The sequence below is a fragment of the Brassica napus genome, chromosome A10, assembly GCF_020379485.1.
Source record: "Brassica napus cultivar Da-Ae chromosome A10, Da-Ae, whole genome shotgun sequence".
Taxonomy (NCBI): Eukaryota; Viridiplantae; Streptophyta; class Magnoliopsida; order Brassicales; family Brassicaceae; genus Brassica; species Brassica napus.
The window spans coordinates 18,276,621-18,301,091 of NC_063443.1; the positions used below are offsets into that span (position 1 = coordinate 18,276,621).

Below are 24,471 nucleotides of genomic sequence, written 5' to 3' on the forward strand. Positions count from 1 at the left end.
AAAAATATGGTGCTTATATGTTAGAAATAGACTAATAAATTAGTTATAAATGTGCAAAATACATTTAATTTTTCTATGTAGTATTTCCTTATTGATTTTTTCTTTTAAAAAGAAAAGCTAAGGGCAAAACTTGTAATATTTAAGATGAATCAAAAGTTATTTTTCAAATGTACTTCAGTATTAATAATGTAGATACCGGACCTCATGTGTTTTGTGTTTTTTTTTTAAGTTGTAACTTAGTTTAAGATCTGTGACTCGCAAGGCATGAGTATCCTATATACAAATATTTTTACGTACTATTATTTACTTGCGTTTTACGTATTATTTTACATATTATGAAATGATAAAATAAGAAATATATATTGAATAATTAAAAGATCTGCAAGTGTTATATATGTAATTAAATTAGCACATGCATATAAATCAAAACAACCATTGTTATTTATTTTCAATCATTTAATGGTAACAAATCCAAATAATCACTTTTATATATTTTATATGATTTATAATTAAATTTATTAACACATATATATAGTAAATTTCTAATATGACTATTGAAATGAACATTCCTACTCATACGATTTTATGATAATTCGTATCTTCTTATAACAAAAATTTTAAATCATTGATAACAATTTTTTGATATGAGACTTTTAACAGTTTTAATAATTTATAATCATTTATTAAATTCAATACAAATTTTGAAATTAAAATTTTAAATTCTCAATACTTGTTCAATGAAAATTTTAAAATTAATTATTTATGTATTTTATATGGTATATAGGTTAATTTAAGCGATATATATATATATATACATATATCTAAATATTAATTAAACGAGACTTCCTACTCATGTGGTTTTATGATCTTTTGTATCTTGTTATAATTTTTTTTAAACCATTGATCACAAAAATTTTATATGTGAAAATATATCATATGCAGTACGAAAAAAACTAATTTTTATTATATGGTTAATGTGATTAAATTAAATTAAATTAAATGATAGAAGATACACAAAGTGATATTAAATTTTTATTATTCAAAATCATTAATTGTTAGTAATGGATGAAATTGGATCATCAACGACCGAAGTGAGTGCTTTCTAAGCAAGGAGAAGAGCCGTCTCAGTTCATCATAGTCACCTGGTTCACAAGTACTAGCAAAAAGTTTCATATATACTTTAATCATATTAGGTGATTCGTAAATTTTATTTATAAAAAGATAAAAAAAATTATACATTAATAATTAGTTTATGATTAGTTTAGTGAAAATGTATGGTATATGTTTAGACTAACCTTTTGTTTTAATGATTATACAAATCATGGAATAACCTACTTTCTAATGATCTAAAATTCATAATGACGATGACATTTGTCATAGCTTAAATGCTGTAATGTTTTCAAATAATACAAGGGAAGGGACGATACACATAAGAGTTACAATCAACAAAACAAATAGTGTTAGCAAAGAAGAAAAAATGGAATAATTTGATGGCTTAACACTACAAGAAAACACAACATTAACGACGGCGAAATTCGTAGTAAGTTCGTCGTAAAATCAGTTTTACGAGGAACTAGCGAGGAAACACGTTTCGTCGTTATTTGTTCGTCGTAACGCATATTTCCTTGCTAATTCGTCGTAAACTAACGAGAAAACATTTCCTCGTAAAGACGAAGCAAAGTATTCGTCGTAAAAACCACGTAACCCTTCCACGTAAGGGGGACGCTACATTTCCTCGTAAATACCTTGAAAACATTTCCTCGTAAATAACACGTAAATGTTTCCACGTCAAATACTCGTTAATCTTTCCTCGTAGTGTTGACGTAAATATTTTACTCGTTAATTCCTCGTAAAATTTCCACGTAAGGTTGTCGTAATTTAGCTACGAATTTACTTTGAGTTTATATTTTCCAGATTAAAAAAAAACAATGTATTTAATTATTTAATAAAAATCTAATTTAAAAAGAATATTAAATACGAAAATAATTTATACATAAATAATTTTTGAATTTATAATACAACCATTGAAAAAAAAAAAAACTAAGGGTCGTTCATCCCCGGTAGAATTCCTCACTCCTCCTCTCTACATCCGCGTCGGCATGTGTGACGGATGATGATTCGCCTAAAATTAACATCAACAATAATTAACAAATTCTATAAATCTAACTAAGTTCTCTACATTAACCACCTAATCAACACTAATTAACATAAAATCCGTAAAACTATCTAAATTTCCTACACTAACCACCTAATCTACCTAAACTAATCAAATTAGAGAGGAAATAGAGAGCGTACCATAGCTACAAAAGGGAGAGGAAGTTGAGACGAAATGGGAAGTGAGAACTCGCGTGTATATATAGGAAATTATGAAATGTCGTAAATTCCTCGTAAAGTTACGAGGAACTCGTGAGGCCCGTGTTTTTATTTACGAGGAACTCGCGAGGTCCATGTTTCGTTTCCTCGTAACATCGTCGTTAATTTACGAGGAATTAGCGAGGCCCGCTTTTATTTTTACGAGGAATGAACGAGGCCCGCATTTTTTTATTACGAGGTCTTTACGACGATTTCTGCTTACGTGGAATTAACGAGTGCCACGTTCTTTATTTTTAAGAATCGTCGTAAGTTCCTCGTTAATTTACGAGGAAATAACTACGTTTATGTTTAAATCCCTAAAATCCGAAACCCCAAACCCCTTCTTCCTTATCTTCCTTATCTTCTACTTCATATATTCCAAACCCCAACCCCATCCTCCCTTTAACCTCAATCTCTTCTATCCATTCCAAACCCCAAATTCTGAAACCACAATTCCTTAACTAATAATCTCAATCTCTTCTTTCTAATTCAAACCCCATTACAAAAATTAAATTATATAAATAGATTTCCATGATTAAATCCATCAAATCACATGCATTAAATCTGAAAATCAATCATATTAAAACACAAATACATCAATCAGATACATCGACATTCTCGTCATTACTAGAAACATCATCATTTTCATTAAACTCGTCTTCAACAGCTTCGTCCGTGGCATCGTCAGTAATATCTTCGTACTCATGATTATGCGGATCAATGAGAAGGATGTCATCAATTTGTTGTTCAGGTACCTCAACTTCATCTATCTGTTCTTCTTGCAATGGTGGTTCTTCTCCACTGATGATTTGTCCACGAGGTGTAACTTTGATCACGGCAAACCAATTTATTCCCGTTTCGTTTCCTCGTTACATCGTCGTTAATTTACGAGGAATTAGCGAGGCCCGCTTTTATTTTTACGAGGAATGAACGAGGCCATCGTTTTTTTATTATGAGGTCTTTACGACGATTTCTGCTTACGTGGAATTAACGAGTGCCGCGTTCTTTATTTTTAAGAATCGTCGTAAGTTCCTCGTTAATTTACGAGGAAATAACTATGTTTACGTTTAAATCCCTAAAATCCGAAACCCCAAACCCCAACCCCAACCCCATCCTCCCTTTAACCTCAATCTCTTCTATCCATTCTAAACCCCAAATTCTAAAACCACAATTCCTTAACTAATAATCTCAATCTCTTCTTTCTAATTCAAACCCCATTACATAAAATTAAATTATATAAATAGATTTTCATGATTAAATCCATCAAATCACATGGATTAAGTCTGAAAATCAGTCATATTAAAACACAAATACATCAGTCAGATACATCGACATTTTCGTCATCACCAGAAACATCATCATTTTCATTACTCGTGATTATGTGGAATTTAGTAAGGTAGCCGAAACAAAAAACGTGTTACAATTACAAAGTGGGTGGACTCGAAAATTCTTCGTTAAGTAAATGTAAACTATTTCCTCGTAAAGAAGATGCTACTTTTACGTCGAGCTTACGAGGAAACAGTTTTTCCTCGTAAAAACGAAGTTACCTTGCGTGGTTTTTACGAGGAAATCGTTTCCTCGTTATTTTACGACGAACTAACGTTGATTGTAAATTTCCTTGTAAGATTCTCGTAAAGTCAACGTAAATTTACGAGGACCAGTTTTCCTCGTTAATTTTCATCGTTAATCTTGTGTTTTCTTGTAGTGTAACTTTCACCAACCTTTTAGCAAAAAAAGAGAAGAAGAAGAAGAAGAAACTTTGACCAACTTGCTTCCGAGTTTTGGTCGGGCTGCACCAATATTAGGTCACGTGTACACCTAAATATACAAATAGAATTTAAAATTTTTCTTTTTTTTTTGGTAAAAGTAGTATTTTAAATTCGTTGCACCATCTATACTATTAAAGCAGAATCCTTCTTATAAATCTGCCCCTGAATTTTCTTATTAATTACAAAACATTTCATTTCTTTTTTCAATTACTTTTAATGGTTTTCAAAAATTAAAAGCCCAACACATTTGCTTCTGTCCAACAAAACAAAACAGCCCAATAATTTAAAAACTTAAAGTCAAAGAAGCTCAACAATATTTTCTTTTAAAAACAATTATAAGTCAATTTAAATACATAATTATTATTTAATATTTGTGTAATTATAATTTAATATTTATGCATTATTTAAAAATATGTAGAATGAAAAACGTAATGTCTATTACATTTTTCATATAATATTTAACTAATAAGTTAAAATTGTAAATAAATAACCTTAGCAAATATATAATCACAATATGATTAAATTTATTGAGTAGAAGTTTGCACAAATTAATTAGTACACAAATTTATTATTATATAATAAAAAATAAAGAAGACAAAATTATAAAAAATTACTATAAACAAATATAAAATCTATTAAAATATAGATTAGACAAATATTTATTAATTTAAATGAAATTTTAAAAAGAAATGATTCCGCGCTTTGAAAGCGCGGATCAAAATCTAGTACTATAATATAGTAGATCACTGACCGAATGTAAGAACACCATATATATTTTCCGAAGGGAATATTTTAAATCCCGTGGCTTTGTGCGCGCCTAGATATTAAATTTGTTATCATCTACATGTGTAACGTGTGGAGATGTGAAAACGGATATAATTTTCTTTTTGTGGGATGAACTTCAATTGGTATACGAATACTGAAACCTGGTCGAAATCAGTTTATGTCCCCATCAAATCATAGAAGTACTATTTTCAATGATTTTGATCGGCCTTATATTAACAGACTTTAACAAAAAAATTACCAGTCAGATCATGATGTTTTGCTTGCGTGATTCAGTTTGGATTGCCGGAAACATGGTTTAACTTGGGCTTGATGTCATTTTTAATATGGTGGACCTGAGTTTCTATATAGCGATAATTCGTTGGCTGTGTCCGTCACTCTTCGGGTTTATTTCTTTGTACTGTCTATATATCTACTAAAGGAAATTCTAGAAGGTAGAATATAAAAATGTTTTCGCATAAAACAAGACGTGGAGGACACCGGGCAATAGGGTTAAGACCCACCAAAACAAAAAGGAGAATTTATAGGGAGGCTAAAGACAGCGACAAGTAGACAAGGTTCGTAGGGTTCACAGGTAACACTGCAGATAAAAAAGGTTTACGTTAGTATTAAAATATAATGCCATACTTATATGATTGCATGCATGATTAAGCTAAAACGTTGTAAAAGCTCTAAAGTCGATATTAAACGAGACCGACTCGTTAATCCCAATTCCTCAACTTTCCTCTTTTGTGTCTCTAGCAAACAAAAGAAGAACGTCATATCCACACACACAAACAAAAAACGTCATATCCACACACAAATAAATAGAGATTTAATGGGAACACTTTCAAATTACAACAGTAGGTTCAATGTTACTGGCATTGATTCATTGTCGCCGCTTTTTATCTGGTCTTCAGTTGCCTATATTGCGCTCCCAATTCGTAAGTGGCAAACAAAGAAAAGGACAGTTATACTTATAATAACTACAACTATATGGATTGATTATGATCAATGGATACTGAACTTAGATTAACAATAATTACGGCTCTATCAAAACAATGTAGATATAGGGGAGGATGACTCACAATTCTACCACGTACAATTTACTAAAGTTAATATCAAGGTACTAATAAAAAAAGTTTTCTTTTACTTGGAGTGCCTGATGCTGCAGTCTGAGCTGGTTAATTTCGGCTCTAACTAATTCCAATACAAAATAAATAAATTAACATGTATATATAGTATATATATTATATATACATAAAACATAAATCTTTTTTTTTATGATAGGGCTCTAATTAAACTCCTTGAAGACAATCTACAAACGAGAAAGAAGCCAGAACTTCTTGAAATATTTTTTTTTGAATCACCACTACAAGAAATCAGTCATATATATAGCTATTAAATTTTTCATAGCTTAGAAGAAAATTTGTAGCTACAATGCAGCAGAAGATGGATGGCTTGAATGAACTGAAAATCCAAGCATGTCCTGAATATTACTAATCATTATTGATTTGTTTATTTGTGTGTTTCTGTACTTTGTATTGGCTTGAATGAACTCAATGCAAGACAAGTTGATGGGAGAGTGGACTTTTTCTAATTAGATACTGTACATTTTGTTTGTGTCACCATACAAAACGGCTGGATTTGCATCTCAACCACTAATTAATCATTTCCTTAAAGCCTAAAGACTACAACAGTTGAGGAACAAAGAAAAATGATGAGTTTGGCAAAACATATCTATATTTATTAACTTCGGAAACCAGTAAAGTAATTAAATGGCACTTTAGGCCATTTTATAGTGTAAATTAGCATGAAATGTAGACCACGACAGTGCGACACAGACCCCCAGAAAATAAGATACGGAGTAACTAATTTTTATATTAAAAGTGGTCACTTATAGGATTCAAGAAAAATCAAGGTACCCATATTTGACCATAACTTAATATCATACATAAACACTAGCTTAGGAGGATTTATAAACGGTGGCACGAAAGTTATTAATCTGTATTACATATATGTTATACTAATCTGTTACATCTGGAATTGTTTTAAATCTATGTACACCAATAAAATGGTAGCACTCATTGGACCGGTAGGTGTGTCTTTAGGACATGAAAATTACTTTTTATGTTAAACTGAACATGTATTCCTAAGAAAAACCGAGATTTTAAAGCTATATAAATATGTATTTAAATAATTGTAAATTTATTTATTCACATAATAATATACAAATTCTAAACATATGTATTTGCTTCAATATGTTTTTTAATTGATTTGCGTTTGTTCACAACGTGCATAATCTAAATTAAAGCGACTAATATAATATTATTAAGTTTATATTTCGGATTGTCTACGGTTGAGTACCCATGCATATACAGACGTCGACTATAAGTAACTATCCATACAAAAAGATGCATTCTAGAGTTTCACAACTATTCTGCGAAAATATGTTTAAATAATAGTGTTATTGAAGCTGTACCTTACTGCCTTTCAACTATTCATGAGATTAATCATTCAATTTGAAGTTAAAAAAAAAAAGATAAAGTTGCAAAGTGATTGATGTTTATCTCAAAAACTAGTTTGTCATACGTCAAAAACTTTTAGTGGTGGGGCTTATAAAAACCAACGCGTTTTGTCCAAAGCTAACAAAATAGCAAGAGTAAAACAGAGCAAAAAAAATGGCAGCTCATGGATCATCTTGTGGAGCATGCAAGTTCCTAAGGAGGAAATGCAACATCGATTGCGTCTTCTCGCCTTACTTCAGCTACGAGCAGGCCTCATCTCATTTTTCAGCGGTCCACAAAGTCTTTGGCGCAAGTAATGTCTCAAAGCATTTGCTTAGTTTGCCTCTACATCAAAGAAGCGCAGCTGCGATTACCATCTCCTACGAGGCTCTCTCTCGCATGTGTGATCCTGTTTATGGCTGCGTCGCCCACATCTTCGCTCTTCAGCAACAGGTCTCTCAAAAATATTGAACACGATTTAAAAAAAAAAAATTACGAAAAATGTCTGACCATGTTAGGGTTTTGGGTTTAAGGTCATGACTTTGCAAGAGGAGATCGAGTTTCTTGGGACGCATATGGCGAACTTATCCAACACTACTCAGAGCAGGTCACAACCTAATGACATGCCCGAGTTTCTGAATCAGATGACAATGGACACTACGACCGGTTTCATCGACCAGACAGTTTTGAACAACGACGTTGGAATAAACTGCATTGAAGGGTTCTTCACAAACCCGGAGGAAGTGCTCGTGAATCATCCATGGTTTCAGAACATGGATCATTACTACTACGCACCACAACATTAGACGTGAACTAAAAATGATCGATCATATATAAAAGAATGCGCCGTTTTTACATATGCCATGGTTTTTTGCCATGAGCCATTATATTTAGGTCACGTTTTCTAAATTGTATGCAATCTGTTAAGGGTTAATTAGATCTTGGAATCCAATTACAATTGGATTATAAAAAAAAATGCATTTCGGTGATGTCTCTCCCTAAGTCAATAGTATGACGTTAGTGTTTCATTTGGGTCTATGTAAAATGTTTGTTTAGCATGCATTCCTGAGTCAAGTTCTAATTAATGTGATATATCAATTATAATTATTGATTTTTTTCCCACTGCTTCTCGTGTTGTATCTGTGATTGGAGTTCAATCTCTATATAGATTCATTGTATGATATTCATGATATGGCATTGTTGCTTATGCTATTCCTAAGTTTAACATCTTGGAGGAGCAGATGATTAAATGCTGAATATTCTATTGGTTACCTGGGCTTGAAATATCTATCTTGGCCCATAAATAACACCAATGTATAATATTTAATGACTCATCTAAAGTCTAACCTTCGGCCCAAACGCCTCTATATATATTATTTCATATATTTTCCCCAACAAACTTCTCCGTATGTATATTGTTTTTCATTGGCTATATAATATTATATCCTCGCATAGAGAACACTTCCATTTGTGAAAGCTCCCCTTCGTCTAGTCGTTTGATAAAAAGTTCATTAATGCTTTTACACTACAAAATCTGAATTTTAATTCTTGGAAAAGGCAGAATTATGCGAATTAAAGGAAAAAATATTTACAAGAAATTTACAACATGACACAAAAAGTACTGTCAAGCGTGAATCCGATAAGACGGCTCAGGTGATGCAGTCAAACGTGAATTTTCATACGGCAGGTAAAATTGTCGAATGTAGAATCGTCTGTAATATTTCTTATAATTATAATAGTATAAAATCCAGCGTTAAAAAAAAAAAAAAAGAAAAGAGAAGATTTCCATTTAGCACATGTTTGCCCTGTATATAATAATATGATATCTAGTTAAAAAAAGGTAATAATAATACATTTTGATGTAATGTCTTTTCCAAAACAGTAACACGAGAAAAAAATACAGGGAGAGGGCAATGAAGAAAGGTAATTAAGCTAAAGAATAAATAATCATAAATTTTCACTTATTAAAATAGGCAGCTTACGTGGAAAACAAATATAAAAAAAAATTATGGATGGAATGGAACACACCCAAAAATATATAATGCAAAAAGTATATACATGTTTCGGCGTGTCACAGTTCTTTTTTTATAATAATCAGATTTTGGTTTAAAAAACTTTTTAAGTTTTTGCTTTGTAATCAAGTCACTTCAGTTTGGATACTTTGTACTCCAATCTGGTTTTGTTTTTTCTCGCGCTGTCTGTAAACCGTAATATGGAGACAAAGCTGTAGGTTGGATATTTTAAATACGAGTCCGTCTGTCATAAAAACAATCTAAGATTCAGGCAAAGATCACTTTTCATCCGTATAATACTCGTAAAATAATCACACGATATCATATTTTAATGGCAGTATGCCATGTATCGTATATAGCTCGATCACATATTACGTACGTAAATGATAAACTAATTTGATGGTCCACTGTCTTCATCACCTCTACAGCCACACATATCTGACGATTTTGTATGTGTTTAGGCTCTATTAAATAACGTATAGTAAGTCTAACATAAGAGTATTTATCAACCATAATTTTTGTCATATTATTAGCCTATTAGGGTGATTGAAAAACATCGACTTAACAACTTATTAATTTTGTAGACTCGTGGAAAAAACTTAGGTTACGTTTGGCATTAAGTTTAGCTACTATCGAATCAAAAGCTCCCCAACTAATTATTACTACATAAAAATTTAACATTAATATAGATATATAGAGTGAAGACATAAGTACTAAAGTAATAGAGAACTTTCCCCATCAAAGTCTCTCCCTCTTTACTCATGGACTCGATGTAGCTTTCTCACATTCAATGCTTTAACCATATTATACTCTCACACATACATGATATATGTATATGCGTCTCTCTTTATATATGAGTACGTGCGTGTAAATCTACATACTTCTCTCCCACACACAAAAAAAAAAACTCTTTGCTTCTTCTGTTAGAATCATACAATCTGTGTTTGGAGACATGCATCCCTACGCGTGTGTGATGGAGAGAGGAAAATGCTTGATGTCGATGAAGCTTAGGCCAGTGGTGGCGAGAGAGACTTCGGACGCGGCTTTGCGCTGGCCATTTGGGGAAGATAGAGCGTTTGCGGCGGTTGAGTATGGCGGTGGAGGTGGTTGCATGTGGCCGCCTAGGTCTTACTCGTGCAGCTTTTGCGGGAGAGAGTTCAAGTCAGCGCAAGCACTAGGCGGTCATATGAACGTTCATCGAAGAGACCGAGCGCGTCTTAAACAACAATCTTTATCATCTTCATCAACTGACCAAGCCATGGCTATCGATTACGATCATCAACAGCTACAAAAGCAACAAGAAGTTCTTGACGTGGGATCGAAGTTTCTTGCCCAAGAAGATTCAAGAAAGGCCAATGGAGCTAAGAGGGATATAAGTGATGTTGATGATAGTAACGTTTTAGAAAGTTCTATGAAAAGACTAGAGCATTACAATGATGAAGTCAAGACTGATCTATCTGTAGGTCTAGCGAGTTCTGAGTTCGATCATCGGAAGAAGCAACCAATCAATGGATTTTCGTCGTCCAAGAAGGCAAAGACTGATGTTTCAAGATTGCCACTGATGTTAGGATTGGTCATTGGAGTATCCAAGATCAACGGTCATCACGAGGAGCTGGATCTTGAGCTACGGCTAGGAGGCCATCCATCAAAAGTCAACTAGCCTAAGTAGTTATAATAATGACAATAATAGTTAGTGTGATTGCCAAAAAGAAGAAGGTTAATTGTCTGTAATTTCAAGAGGGGAAATAGTAGCTTCTGTAGTGTTGGTTTTGATATAGTAAGATTTTATTTTATACTGCGCGAAGATTTGACATTAATATAAGACACTAAAAACTAAATAATAAGTTTGACCAAAAAAAAAACCATGTGAACTCCTACGTTACGTTATCATATCATCCTTTTCTTGGGTAACCCAGTTATCATATAAGCCTACGAGAAAATTAGAAAACAAGAACTAAATATTAATTGTTTTTAGCGATAATCAAAAGACCTATATCAAAAAAGAAGAAGAGAGCTGATATCAATATTTTATCGACGGGTTTTGCCTGTAGCAAGTAATAAACACGCTCGGTTTAATTTTTGAGTGGACCTTGTGCAAGTTCTAACTTTTCAGAAACAATAAAAACAATTTGTAAAATAGGGCCTTAATTCTACAAATTTGAATCCTAAATTCTAACTAAACTTATTAAAATTTTGGGTGGATCCTGTGCAAATGTGGTCTGTGCACAGAGCAATAGCCGGCAGTGGTAATAAATAACGGAAAGGCAATCAATTTTACTATAAACTTACAAGGGATGGCCTCTTGGCCTCGAATATAAATTAACATTCTTACTTGTATACATAACAGTGGTTGGCACATGGAAGTATAGGATAAGGTTTATTTTGACTCTTACTTTTACTCTTTACATGTTTGAAAATAGTAGGAGTTTGGAAAACTACTCCTCTACTAGTTGGCTTTATAATTATAGAAATCAATAGTACCATAAAAATATTATATACATAGATAAAACTACCCATGAGACAAATTCTGAACAGTAATAAATTAATTTATTTTCCTTACTTCTCTTGGTAACGGGGAAATGCTCTATCAAAGTATTGATTATCGAATTAAATAGAAATGCACTGGGCATATGAGGGAACAGATGATTATTATTTGGTTCACACCAACTTTGCAGATCTGAACATATTACACACTGTTTGTATACATATTTAGATTTGTAACCTGTAATTGTGATAAGGGTAAAAAGTGATTGATCGAAGTGAAAGTGGTCTTTTCACATTTACAGATCTTAATATAAATATATACTAACGTTTGTATAATGTACTTTTACCTTTGTTTTTGTCTGTTTTTTTTCAAAGACAATTTGATAAAATTTTAGTGTTAGTGGATCTAAATACGATTTATTGAAACGTTTAGAGAGAAATAGAACTCACGTCATCTAGTCTGTAAAGTTGTAACAAATATTATAAATTTTAACATCAGATTTAAAGAACTCAAGAAAATTGGATCAGTTTAATTTTTTAACTAATAAATAAAATTCAATTTTGTATAAATTAGAGTCAAATGAATTAATTAAACTGAATTATTACTAACTGAAACCAATCACACTTACCATAAATTAAATTACCTATATAATTATAAATTAATTAATATGTTTCTATTTGTAAGCTAAACCTTGCTGGCCCAACATTAATTTAAAATTTGTGGGTAACTATAACCTAAGTGTTGCAGCTCAACAATATCTAACCTCAATCTAAGAAAACCTTCTTATCTAAAAATATAATAAAACACACAAAAAAATTAGAAAAAAACACAGAAAATTAACTTAATTAAACTGATTTTTTTCAGTTAAAAAAAACTTGTGGACGTTCTGCCGAGTTTTCTGTAGGGAGAGAGAATACAAAATCTATAAATAAAATTAAAGAAAATAGAAAAAAAGAGAAAGAAAGAATGAAACCGATGGTTATTAAAGAAGAGCATGGTTTTAAATGGGAGAGGCAACAAATTTCAACGTTGCCTAAAAGAGGAAACCTCGTGAAATATGGCTTCTGACTTAGTATTACAAAGCATCGACACAAAACTGATAAAGAAACAGAGAATTGGAAAAAAATAAAGACTCTGCCTGCAACTGCAACTGAGGAGAACTTAACACATTGATATAAAAATGTAAAAGGAATATAAAAAAGTGGAATAAAAAGAACTTATGTCATTTTATCAAAAAAGAATTTATGTCATAACTTGTAACCACCAGCTGTAATATCCTTTCCTCTTTTGAAAATTCTGCTTCTAATTATTCAATGTGCTCTTCTCATTGTCAATTCCATTTTATTTTTATTAACTATTTTTTCATTATTTCCTCTCACTTTATTTCCCTTGAGCTTGAGGATAACTAATGTAGAAAAGATGACTGAATGGAAAAACGAGGGTTGTTCAAAAAAAAAAAAGGAAAAACGAGTATATTATATACGTACTATAATTAAGAAGGTTAAGATCTAAAATAACGTACATAATAAAAGTTAGAAGAATTTACTAATCTGAATAATTACTCACAACCATGTAACATATCATATAATCTACATTTTTTTTTGAAACTTAAAATCACATAATCTACATTTTAGAATCTATATATCAATATTTACCTTAAGAAGCTAATATCAATATCGTACCTCAAAGTTATTTTAGTGTATGTGCATGCAACACCTATATACACAAACAAGTAAACCAAGAAAGCTATATCCTCTGTTGTCTAGCTTTCCCTTTTAAGAAAATTAACTTGAAGTTGCACCATCCGTTATTCATTATACATCTTTTTTTTTTAAATCAAATTTCATTATACATCTACATATTGTTAAGAGGTCTTATTGAAAGTGAAATGTTTGGGAACATAGGGTGGCAAATAGGTGACTTCTTTAGTGTAAAAGAAGATAAGAGAGATCGGGGTTTAAAGGAAGAGCTCATAATGCACATGCTCATGCTTGCATTCTCATTATTATCAAAATTTATATCTCTGGTTAGCTCTTTATTATGTTTCGTCCATTAAAGTTTCCTAATTTAGTAACCTTTTCTCTTCCTCTTGTTTCAAATATACTTTTCCTTTTTTTTGCTCTTTGTTTTGCTTCACATGCACCTTCACAAACCGTGTGCATGTAGATGCATCCAAAGTCAAACGGGATACTCTACCATTTTTATTTATCTACTCAAACTTTCTTTTTCCATTATGATATTTAAGGTCGTGTCATCGTAGACCAATCCAAGGCCTAATAACTTAGAAAGTTTATGTCTACGTCTGTAATAACACTAACGCATTTTGACGGTATATGGGCCCTAAGTACATAAACAGGCCCATCGTCAGTCGACGCCTAATAGGAACATCCCCATGCCATAGGAGTTGACCAACTGATTCAGTCTGACAAGTTAAGCCGCACAGTGAGATTCGTGGAGGAGAGATTGGCTGAGACAATGGAGAGTGACAAAAGATGGTCCCTCGCTGGAAAAACCGCTCTAGTAACCGGCGGTACTCGTGGTATCGGGTTGGTTTCTATATGTTTTGTTTTGGTTTATGCATTGATTAATAAACATGTTGACATCTTAAAGATAAGATTATTGCATGAGTATTAATTAAACTCATAACCTATGTGATGTACTACTCTTCAGGCGAGCAATAGTTGAGGAACTCGCAAGATTCGGTGCAACAGTTCATACTTGTTCAAGGAACCAAGAAGAGCTAAAAGCATGCTTGGATGATTGGAGATCCAATGGTTTAACGGTATCTGGTTCGGTCTGCGATGCTTCCGATAGGGATGAGAGGGAAAAGTTGATGCAGCAAGTTTCCTCTGCTTTTAGCGGCAAGCTCAACATCCTTGTAAGTTTCTTTTCTTCTTTGCATTTTGATCAGATTCTTACACATAGTGTCATCTTGAAAGTTGTTTATAAGTTCCTTATCCGTCTGGATAATTTTAGAACCAACCTATTTGGTTGGTCCTGGCCTTGAACTGGTTGTAACTTGTGGTTTTATTTTGCCTTTAAATTATTGTCACATTAGCTTTATGTCGTTCATAATAAATGTAAATTCGTTTTTTCTTTCCAATTTTGTTTTGTATTCAGGTAAACAATGTTGGAACTAATGTATGGAAACCAACAGTGGAGTACACGAGTGAGGATTATGCAAAAGTCATGTCGACCAACTTTGAATCAGCTTTCCATTTTTCCCAAATCGCGCATCCTCTTCTGAAAGCATCTGGGGTCGGAAGCATTGTGTTTGTTTCCTCTGTAGCTGGCCTGGTGTACGCTAGTGCTGGACCTATCTATGGTGCAACAAAAGGTAAGTCAATTTTTTTTTTCACTATTTACATAAAAACCCAAAAACAAAGGAGGGTCCAAAAAGTAAATTAGTATTCTCTCAGGAGCACTTAATCAGCTTACAAGGAACTAGCTTGTGAGTGGGCATGCGACAATATCAGAACCAACTCCGTGGCGCCATAGTACATCAAGACCTCATTTGTTGAACCGGTATATACCTTCAAAATTATAGAACATTTGAATTCGAACTGAAATGTTTTAGACTGAGACCGAGCTGACAAAAAAAAGATGTTGTGATGTTCTTATGCAGGTACTTGAGAATAAAGAGTTTATGGACGCCGTGGTTAACCGGACCCCACTTGGTCGAGTTGGAGAACCAGAAGAAGTTGCTTCGCTGGTTGCTTTCCTCTGCCTTCCCGCTGCCTCTTACATCACCGGACAGGTCATTGTCGCTGACGGAGGATTCACAGTCAACGGTTTCAATTACGTTGTGTAACCACAACCTCTTATCGCAACTTTAATAATAATGCAAGAACCGGTTAGTGAGTGCGGTTTCACGTTGGTCTTGTTTGGCGTCTTTAAACCTGCAGTGACATTCTCGCATTTGTATTTTTCAACTTCTGTTTTGTGACTAAACCTTACAAACAGTTCAGAGTTTGTTTTAGAGGTCCCCAAATTCCAAAGCCTCCCAACTAAACTAGTCATTGATCAAAGGAACCCTAACAATTCTAGCTCAGCCCCCTTGTATTTGTACTATGGATAATGCATGTCAATGTCTTTTTCCTTTACTCTTCCTCCTCTTCTTCTTAGCAGGATGCTTATCGACGGACGACTCGACCTTATTTTCGAACTTCTTTTCGCATAAGAGGACTCTGTAACTTGCGTGAGGCCCTTCAGCAGTTTCACGTAAAGTCGTGTGCCATCTCATTGCGTTTCCAATCTCCTGAAGCTCGCTCATCACGTTGATAGTGTCCCTTATGTATACACGTCCTCCAGGTCTCAAAATCCGGTCCATCTCTAGCATGATCGTTGTCATGTTGCACCTGAACAAGGCCACCACAAAAATGGGAGAGGGGTACGCATTTTAATTTAAGCTGGGAAAACAAAGTGGCTCTTACCTTTTTCTTTCGATGGAAAACAGACCAGCGGCGTGCAGCAAATCATAGGTTCTTGGGTAAGTATCGAACGGTTCACACCTGAAAAAGACATTCAGCATTTTATCTAAGCAGTTCGAAAGAACAATGATATGCTCCACAGAGAGTTATTTATACAATGTAGTGCCTGGAAAAGGAAAATCGAGACAACAATCAAAGATCATTGCATGGGATAACGATTCTATAATTTGATTATAGGTAGACTTTTGGAGTAAAGAGTCTCTGTACCAATCGTGCATTACTCCTAGTAGTCCACGGTCATATATAACAGGCAGTGTATTTGCCCCACTGACCGGAACAACATTGAGAACCCAGCAATCAACCTTTAGCTCAGCTAACGCAGCTGCAAATCTGCCAAGAAAACACATCAATATATGAAGCAACCATTTCGATTTCATTCTAATGATAAGAGCATTGCAGGAAGAGATAAGTACCCGCCGAAGCCAGCTCTCATGTCCATGACATTTCTGAGTCCTATCTGCTTCCAATGTAAGGCGTTTACATAGTTTGATATTATTTCTTTCCAGTATTTATATTCAGCCATGAAGAGCTCTTTTCGGGCTATGTACGAATCAATTTGTATTGTCTGCAGCCTATCTGGTGGGGTCTGTAAACGGGATGGCCAAGGAGCAAGATTTGCTCCGTATCCATTATCTTCGATCCTAGTGATGCATGCCTTTAGATTTACGTACCTAACATAATCACAGATTTTAGAATCAGTGAAGGTGACATATCCCTAAGGAACAAAAGCTCAATGTCAGAGATTGGGGACCAAAGCAGATTCTTGATTTTACTTATCATTTAGAACCGAAAAATGCGGGAAAATAAGGTACGCCAAACGTACCAAACACTGTCTGGGTCATCTTCAGGATTGCACAAAGGAGGGATGATTCCAGCATCACGACTTAGATAACAAGTGTTATTTGTGGGCTTCTGCCATATAGCTATATATCCTTCCTTCTTCACAAGAACCCAGCAAAGCCTAGTGGTAAGGTTTAGCATCTCTGGAAAAGCAAAAAAGTAATATCAATCTTACTAAATCACATAAAAGCATAGCTTTTAGAAAGACACTGTGTATATATCCCTGCTGACGAAAAGGAACTAGCTCCAGATGCAAATTAGATAGACACCAACTCTAAACAGAACAATAGCTAACTAAAGACGACGAGCATAATAATCAATTCGGCAGTGTAATAGTTCTAAGAGATTCCTCCCGAGATATTCAAGAGTTTGTCAGGCAAAAGAGCTTCCGTTATGATGCCTCAATAACCAAAATAGATACTTGGTGATAAAGCTGCATGGATTATACCTTCCCACTGTTCTTCCAAGGCTTTCTCATGCTTATATACAGGTTGAGCTGCCCAAACAAAATATCCTCCAGCACGAAGCATCCTATTGACTTCAAGGAGCAAGATTCCATCTTCATTTAACATAACATGACAATACATGAAATCTGTCAGTAGAAGCTCATAATCACTTGGTTATAAGTTATTAAAAGTTCAAATTTTATCTTCATAAAAAGAAATTTGCTCAGTCAGCTGAATTGGATTGAAGAATTATTAACTTCCTAATAAGCAAAATGGTGACAAAAAAAGGAATCACATACCATCACGAGTCCAGTTGATTCGGCATCTTGAACAATGAACCAAATCAAACGCTTGGCTTGGGTACAACAACCTCCGCGTGGTGAACGCTGCCACCATTGCAGGAACACCACGCTCAAGAGCAAACTGTATCTGATTCTCATGAACATCTTTTGGAGCAATAGACATAGTCAAGACATCTCGTGACATCAAGTAAGCCCCAAAACTCGCCACGCCGCATCCAATGTCAAGAACAACTCGTGTATGGTTGCCAAAACTAATATCAGGAATCATCTAACATATACATACAACCAAACAAAGCAGTAAACATCAGATTCAAGGGAACACAAGTAACAATAATTTCTTAAAAAAAATAAAAAACAAATAACCTGAGAGATCTGATCTAAGTACTGATCAGCCCCGTGTATAAACTGAGTACCACCACCAGGAAACTTGAACTTGTCATTCTCTTTGGAGATCCAGTTTTGGCCACCTTTGTCTTCAACAAGCCTAGTATGTGGAACGTTGTTAAACCACACCTGTAAATAAAAAATCAGAAGCTTCCGTTACAGCATCTCTAACTCTACTCTATTTTTCCCCTTAAATTAAAATTTTAAACTAAAAATGATCCAATATTATTCTACTTTTTCACTCAAAATAAAAAATAGATTTAAGTTGTTTTTTTTGTTCATCACTCTATTTGAGCATCCCGATACCTCGTCGCGGCTTTTAGGCCACGGGATGGGAGGACGGTAACCGTTGGGAACCGGAACGGTGCAATTCAATCCGGTTCCTTCCTTGGGGCAATGCCGCTCAAACCGCTCTCCACGCTCCGTCGATTCGAGCCTCTTGATGGCTTCTTCATTATCCAAACAAGGAATGTAATCCGTCATAACCTCCGAACAAACCTCGATTCTCCCCACACTAACTCTGGCAATGGTAGTAGGCTCGGACTCCGTTTCATTCCCGGATGATTCCGCCGCCTCGGCGTCGTAATCACCGACCTGGAACTCGTCGGACATAGTTCCGTTCTCATCGACGATCCCAAACACATGAAGATCAACGGAGCTCGGCGGAGGCGGTGGCGTCAGAGGAACCGGCGGGATCGGGTGACTCTTGTGGATCAAGTCGGAGATGTTGTAGGTTTTTCCGAGATCGGGCGAGAGAGAGACAATGGGGGATCGAGAAGGCTCCGAGGAGAAGAAAACGAGGCGGCGGAAGCCATCGTCGGACCAGTGCTTACCGAGGAAGAAGCAAGCGACGGAGATCAATACGAAGATTGAGATCTTGAAGAAACTAGAGCTTCTGAGAAGATTGCCTCCTACGAAGAGCTTCTTCATCTATCTATCGGAATCTCAGAAGCATAATGATACTAAATATCGTTTCTTTGGTTTTCCCGGGAAATTAAGGGTATTTGGGTAAATTAAGCTGCTAATGGGAGTTTAAAGTTTTTTTTTTTAATTGCAAACACGAGTTTAATAATATACGAAGCATACACACATATGGCATTAATCATCTTTAGTTTTTACAGAAAATAATTTAAACAAGAGAAAAATGGATCTAACTGGGCCTAGGAGTGGCCCATTCAACTCTCAGGATGAGGTTATCATAACCATACCCGTTCAAGGTGCTGATAGCTCGCTGTGCATCTTCCCTGCTTACGAAATTGACAAACCCAAATCCTCTGCTCGTGTTTGTGTTCTTGTCAAAGGCCACGTAGGCACGGCTTACAGCGCCGAACGGACAGAACAACTCCATCAAATCCTGTTCGCGGGTGTCTTCAGACAAGTTCGTCACACGTACAGAGTTCTCGTCGTTCCTCCTCCTCCTCATGTCTGCACCTGTTCTCATGCTTGGTGGAACGTAAACTTCAGTAGATGTAGACGCTTCTGTTGTTGTTAGAGGAGTTTCCATTAACGACAAGAGATCCCTCTGAGGGCATCGTGCTGTCCAGTGGTCACCTCTCATACGGCATACCCTGCAGACCATGAGGACCCCACCCTCCTGAGACATTGAATCTCCTGATGTCGTTGCTTCTTCCGCTTGACTACCTGAAAATATACAAAAAAAAGATCTGAAATGTAAAAAAACAGAGCTATACTCAGATACATGTCAACATAGAAGAATCAAAAATGTAGTTGGCAGCTACGTAATGAAAGCAGGAATCTACTTCCGCGCAATAAGACACCAACAAAACATCTGGGTGGGCATTACGGTCACCTGATTATAGAATAACACGGCTGACTAACGTGCCCATCCGTAGCAACAACACTAAGAAAGCAAATTAAAAAAAAAATAATAACTTTTATGTGTACAGTTAACAGCCAAGAGAGGAGAACACAGCTTTTGCTCACATTCAGACAGGCTACCAACAACAAGAAACTGATGTCGGTGACATACTGACCAATCACAGAAAGAAGCAGCCATATGGCTAATTTGTGATCGGCTAATTGGTCACCTTATGGTACACAAACTAAATTCAAAACATATAGTTAATGATCCATAACCAAAACATGGTTTAATCCTGCTTAAGTGTTGAAATGAATCACTAACAACATTGTTATAGGTGTGCTCACTGACCATTCACACAAACATAAGCCATAAGGCTAACATGTGATTGGCTAATTAGCCACCATAAGAAAAAAAAACAAAAAAAAAAACACAAAGTGTTTATCAGAAAGTGAAGATTTTACCTCGTTCCAAGTGGATATCCTCTGTTGAACGCACGGTAAGGTGGAGACCAGCTTCCTCACGTGCGGCGTCTCCAAACTTAGGCCAGCTCCGTCGCTCTGCTGCTCGCTGGCTGAGCAATCGCTTCTGGACACGTGTCGTCGTCGTGACTTTGATTCTTCTTCCCTCGTCGTTGAGCCTGTACTCGATCACCTTCTTTACACCGTTCTCGTCAGGTCCGATCACTTGCGGAAGCAGGATGTCAAGGCCGTCATCATCTTCTTCGCCGATATCTCCCCATTGAAAATTGTTAGTTCTCTGCATCATCGAAGCCATCGCTGCTTTCTTCTAGGTTTCAGATTTTCTAACTTTGCCGCCGCTTAACGTCTTCTTGTAGAAGAAGCAAACTAGGGTTTCGGATTGAATAGATATTAATGGGCCAACCGGCCCAATAAACCCACGTCGTCATGGGCCTGATCTGGTTAAGTCCGGTTTTAGTAGGATCGGTTTAAACATGGGAAACCAAAATCAAAACCCTTTCTCTCTCTCAAACTCAAGCTCCCGACACAAACATGGCGAGTTTGGTCCGTCGCGCAGCCTCGCGGCTTGTCGGAAGCTGCGGCAAAAGTCGTTTTTCCGTTAACTCGTTGGGCGCTCACGGCCGTATGCGGTATCTAACGCCGTCTATATCTCGTAACAATCCGTTCTCCACATCGGCGAGAAAGAAAGCTTCCTCAAACGATCCGCTTCTCCGAGTGATCGAAACCGAGATTGGATTCGCGGAGCAAGCCGATGATTACGATCGAGTAAAGCCCTTTACTTTATACTTCACCAACATTTCGTGAAAGGTCTGTTTTATAATCTCCTCTGTTTTTTAGGTTGAGGAAACTCCAAATGGGTTCCCTTTCAAGATGGAAGACAAACCAGGAACCAAGGTCGTGACTTTGACTAGAGACTACAAAGGAGAGAGTGTTGTGGTTGAAGTACACATGACTAACCTTGTGACGGGTGATAAAGGAGATGATGAAGAGAGTGACGAAGAGAGTGAAGAAGAAGAAGAAGAAGAGCATGAGGATAAGGCAGAGAAGCCGAAGCAATCAAATGTGCCTCTCTTGGTAACTCTCTCCAAGAAGACAGGACCGAGTTTGGAGTTCAGGTGTACTGCTTTTCCAGACAAGATTGTGATCAAGGACATGTGGGTTACGTTTCCTGATGATCCTTCCAAGGATGAACTTGCTTATGAAGGCCCTTCCTTCCGGTAATTATTAATGGAGAAAGTTTTGGTCTTTTGATGTCATGAGAATCACAGTCATGATGGTTTCTTTGTGCAGGGTTTTGGATGAGAAGTTAAGGAAGGCTTTTCATAGGTACATTGAGATTAGAGGGATAACGCCGGGCATGATCAACTTCTTGCACGAGTATATGATCAATAAAGATAGTAAAGAGCACTTACTGTGGTTGAAAACGCTCAAGAACTTTGTCAAGTCTTGAGGAATAAAAAGCAACACTTCTGAGGTTTCAGATGCTCTCTGTTTTTCAAATTTTGTATTTGAAACACAAGTCTATTCTGTTTGGATCTATTTATGTGATAAAAAATTAGAGTATTGTGCAGTGAAATCACTAACACATTCTGAAAAGTATGAGAATCACTACAACAATTTTGTAACAATATTTCAATTGAATCTATTATGTCTGTATCTGCATCATAAGAGGATCTTTAGTTTAAGTTCCCCAAAATACAGAGCAAACAAGGAATAAAGAACATATGATCAAAATGAAAAAAATTGTAAATTAGGCAAAAAAAAGTGTCTGAGCCCGGGTTCGAACCGGGGACCTCTAGTGTGTGAGACTAGCGTGATAACCGACTACACCACCCAGACGTCTTGTTAAATGTGTGCTTTATATTATTATTATTTAATGTTATGAGGTCCTGGTGGTCTTTCTCCATCAAGTTGCGGAAAGTGATTAGACAAGGGACAAAAATCTCTTATAGACCAAATGGTCAAAAAAAAATCTAGAGCATCCAAAAATAATCTACATGGACCAATTAAAGGGAAATGACGATTTTGCCATTAATAAAAGAGTAATATGAGCCATTGGATCGTCACATCTATGTTTTAATCTTGGTCATACAACTTCATACATATCTAATTCTCCCTCCTTCTCTTTCTTTAATCTCAGCCACTCACATCCACACAATCTTCGTTATCTCATTCTCTCATTCGAGTTGGTAAAACTAGTATAACTCGTAAAACTAAACATTTTAAAAAATTATATAATTAGTATACAAATGTTATAATTTACACATGAAAAAAAAAAAAATTCTAATTGGTATATGATGACAAAAATGTCATCTAATTCATTTAAGATTTTTCAATTCTTTGTTAAATTATTGCATTACAAATTTAATTTTATATTATGTATTGTATACTTTTAAGGTTATTAACTATATTAGCCATATTTTTATGATAATCAAACATCGAACATATTTTATAAAGCTATGATGTGAAAATATTGGGACAACCCTTATAACTAGACATATAAACAATATATATATATATGTATATAACTTTTATTATATATTAGACGAGTATTACTAGTATAACTAGTACAACTTCGACGTTTCAGAAATTAACAAAACCAATTTGGTATTTCATATGAGAAAAACAATCATATATCCCAGTTGGTATGTACTCATAAAGTTTCTCTTAATTTAATTTGAAGTTTTAAAAAAAAATATAAAAACTATTACACAATTCCATAAGTTTACATGATTTACCTTATACTTTTAATGTTTGTTAACTTATTTGTCCACATAATTTTTGGAAAACATACATGAAATGTAGTTTTACAAAATTGATGATTTCATTGTAACCGGGCAAAGACTTGTAAACATAAATAAGTGATACAACTGAGGTAAATGTATTTATTATGTGGTACAACTAATATTTTATGATTTCACTGCCAAAGTACAACTATGCACAAACTGGTACAACTCAAAAACTAGTACAACTATCTACAGTCGGTACAACTAGAAAACTGGTACAACTACTTGTTATTTTATTTAGTATTATTTTAAATATGCATCATGTTGTAACTTAAATATATCATCCCATTTAAATATGTAAAAATATAAATTATTTGCATCATTTCATTTTACACAAAATTAGTATCAATTTTAAGAAGTTATTCAAAAATATGAATCATTTACAACTGCTGATTTATATCATTTACTAATTAAATGCAATTTAAAAAAAATATTTGATTAAAATGATTTATTTTGGTAAGTAATTCTTAATTAATATTTTTACCGATTATTTGTATTATTTGTTGCAATTTTTTTTCTTTCTAATAGCTATTATTATCTTGATAAACAAATTAAAATTGTACAATTGTCGATAACAATTGTATTAATACATCACGATTAAAACAATTATTTGCAAAAAAAACAAAAATCATACATCAAACCCAATCTTTTTCTTCTTTCCGGTGATTCGTGTCTTTAGAGCAATGGTTGAAGAATTTTCTGGCTCCGCATCTAGCTTTTTCACCTCGAAACTAAAAAATAAAGATGATTTTTTTTCCGAAAATCATACAACTAGTATAACTTATAAACGTATCAATTCCAAATCAAATATTATTAAAAATATACTATTCATATATTTGACACATGCAAGCAGAAGAGATTAGACCAGTATGTCTTATTGGTTCTACATCATTCTCTTTTCTAGCATTTTCATATGCTAGAAACAATCAATAAAGGAAATTATACATCTCATAATTAAGTGATGCCATTTTCTTGATGGAGGTATATTACTATTGATAACATTAAAATATTCTCCAAATATGTGTAATGTCTATA

General features: G+C 34.6%; 5 protein-coding genes, 1 non-coding gene and 1 pseudogene across 6 annotated transcripts; 4 read left to right on the forward strand and 3 right to left on the reverse strand.

The window, feature by feature from the left end:
* The first annotated feature begins 7,444 nt into the window (after positions 1–7,444).
* Positions 7,445–8,501, forward strand: LOC106432206 (LOB domain-containing protein 33-like). The gene is made up of 2 exons (XM_013873055.3): positions 7,445–7,843; positions 7,924–8,501. The coding sequence occupies exons 1-2, from the start codon at positions 7,565–7,567 to the stop codon at positions 8,194–8,196; spliced, it is 552 nt and encodes a 183-aa protein (XP_013728509.2). The 5' UTR covers positions 7,445–7,564; the 3' UTR covers positions 8,197–8,501.
* Positions 8,502–10,174: 1,673 nt separating this feature from the next.
* LOC106419298 (probable transcriptional regulator RABBIT EARS) lies at positions 10,175–11,062 on the forward strand. The gene has a single exon (XM_013860059.3). The coding sequence runs from the start codon at positions 10,355–10,357 to the stop codon at positions 11,060–11,062; it is 708 nt and encodes a 235-aa protein (XP_013715513.3). The 5' UTR covers positions 10,175–10,354.
* A 3,087-nt stretch (positions 11,063–14,149) lies between these two features.
* LOC106418983 lies at positions 14,150–15,849 on the forward strand (annotated as a pseudogene).
* On the reverse strand, positions 15,788–19,441 carry LOC106418984 (probable methyltransferase PMT12). Its single transcript, XM_013859722.2, has 9 exons — positions 18,656–19,441; positions 18,329–18,478; positions 17,963–18,233; positions 17,666–17,776; positions 17,201–17,360; positions 16,791–17,048; positions 16,585–16,707; positions 16,321–16,398; positions 15,788–16,245 (listed from the first exon to the last, which is right to left on the reverse strand). The coding sequence occupies exons 1-9, from the start codon at positions 19,277–19,279 to the stop codon at positions 15,972–15,974; spliced, it is 2,049 nt and encodes a 682-aa protein (XP_013715176.2). The 5' UTR covers positions 19,280–19,441; the 3' UTR covers positions 15,788–15,971.
* LOC106418982 (eukaryotic translation initiation factor 3 subunit G) lies at positions 19,375–20,986 on the reverse strand. Its single transcript, XM_013859721.3, has 2 exons — positions 20,633–20,986; positions 19,375–19,990 (listed from the first exon to the last, which is right to left on the reverse strand). The coding sequence occupies exons 1-2, from the start codon at positions 20,943–20,945 to the stop codon at positions 19,500–19,502; spliced, it is 804 nt and encodes a 267-aa protein (XP_013715175.2). The 5' UTR covers positions 20,946–20,986; the 3' UTR covers positions 19,375–19,499.
* Positions 20,987–21,128: 142 nt separating this feature from the next.
* On the forward strand, positions 21,129–22,312 carry LOC106419191 (uncharacterized protein At2g39795, mitochondrial-like). Its single transcript, XM_013859948.3, has 3 exons — positions 21,129–21,415; positions 21,488–21,867; positions 21,941–22,312. The coding sequence occupies exons 1-3, from the start codon at positions 21,182–21,184 to the stop codon at positions 22,098–22,100; spliced, it is 774 nt and encodes a 257-aa protein (XP_013715402.2). The 5' UTR covers positions 21,129–21,181; the 3' UTR covers positions 22,101–22,312.
* Positions 22,313–22,415: 103 nt separating this feature from the next.
* TRNAV-CAC lies at positions 22,416–22,489 on the reverse strand. The gene has a single exon. It is a non-coding gene; the product is annotated as a tRNA-Val (tRNA).
* Positions 22,490–24,471: the final 1,982 nt, after the last annotated feature.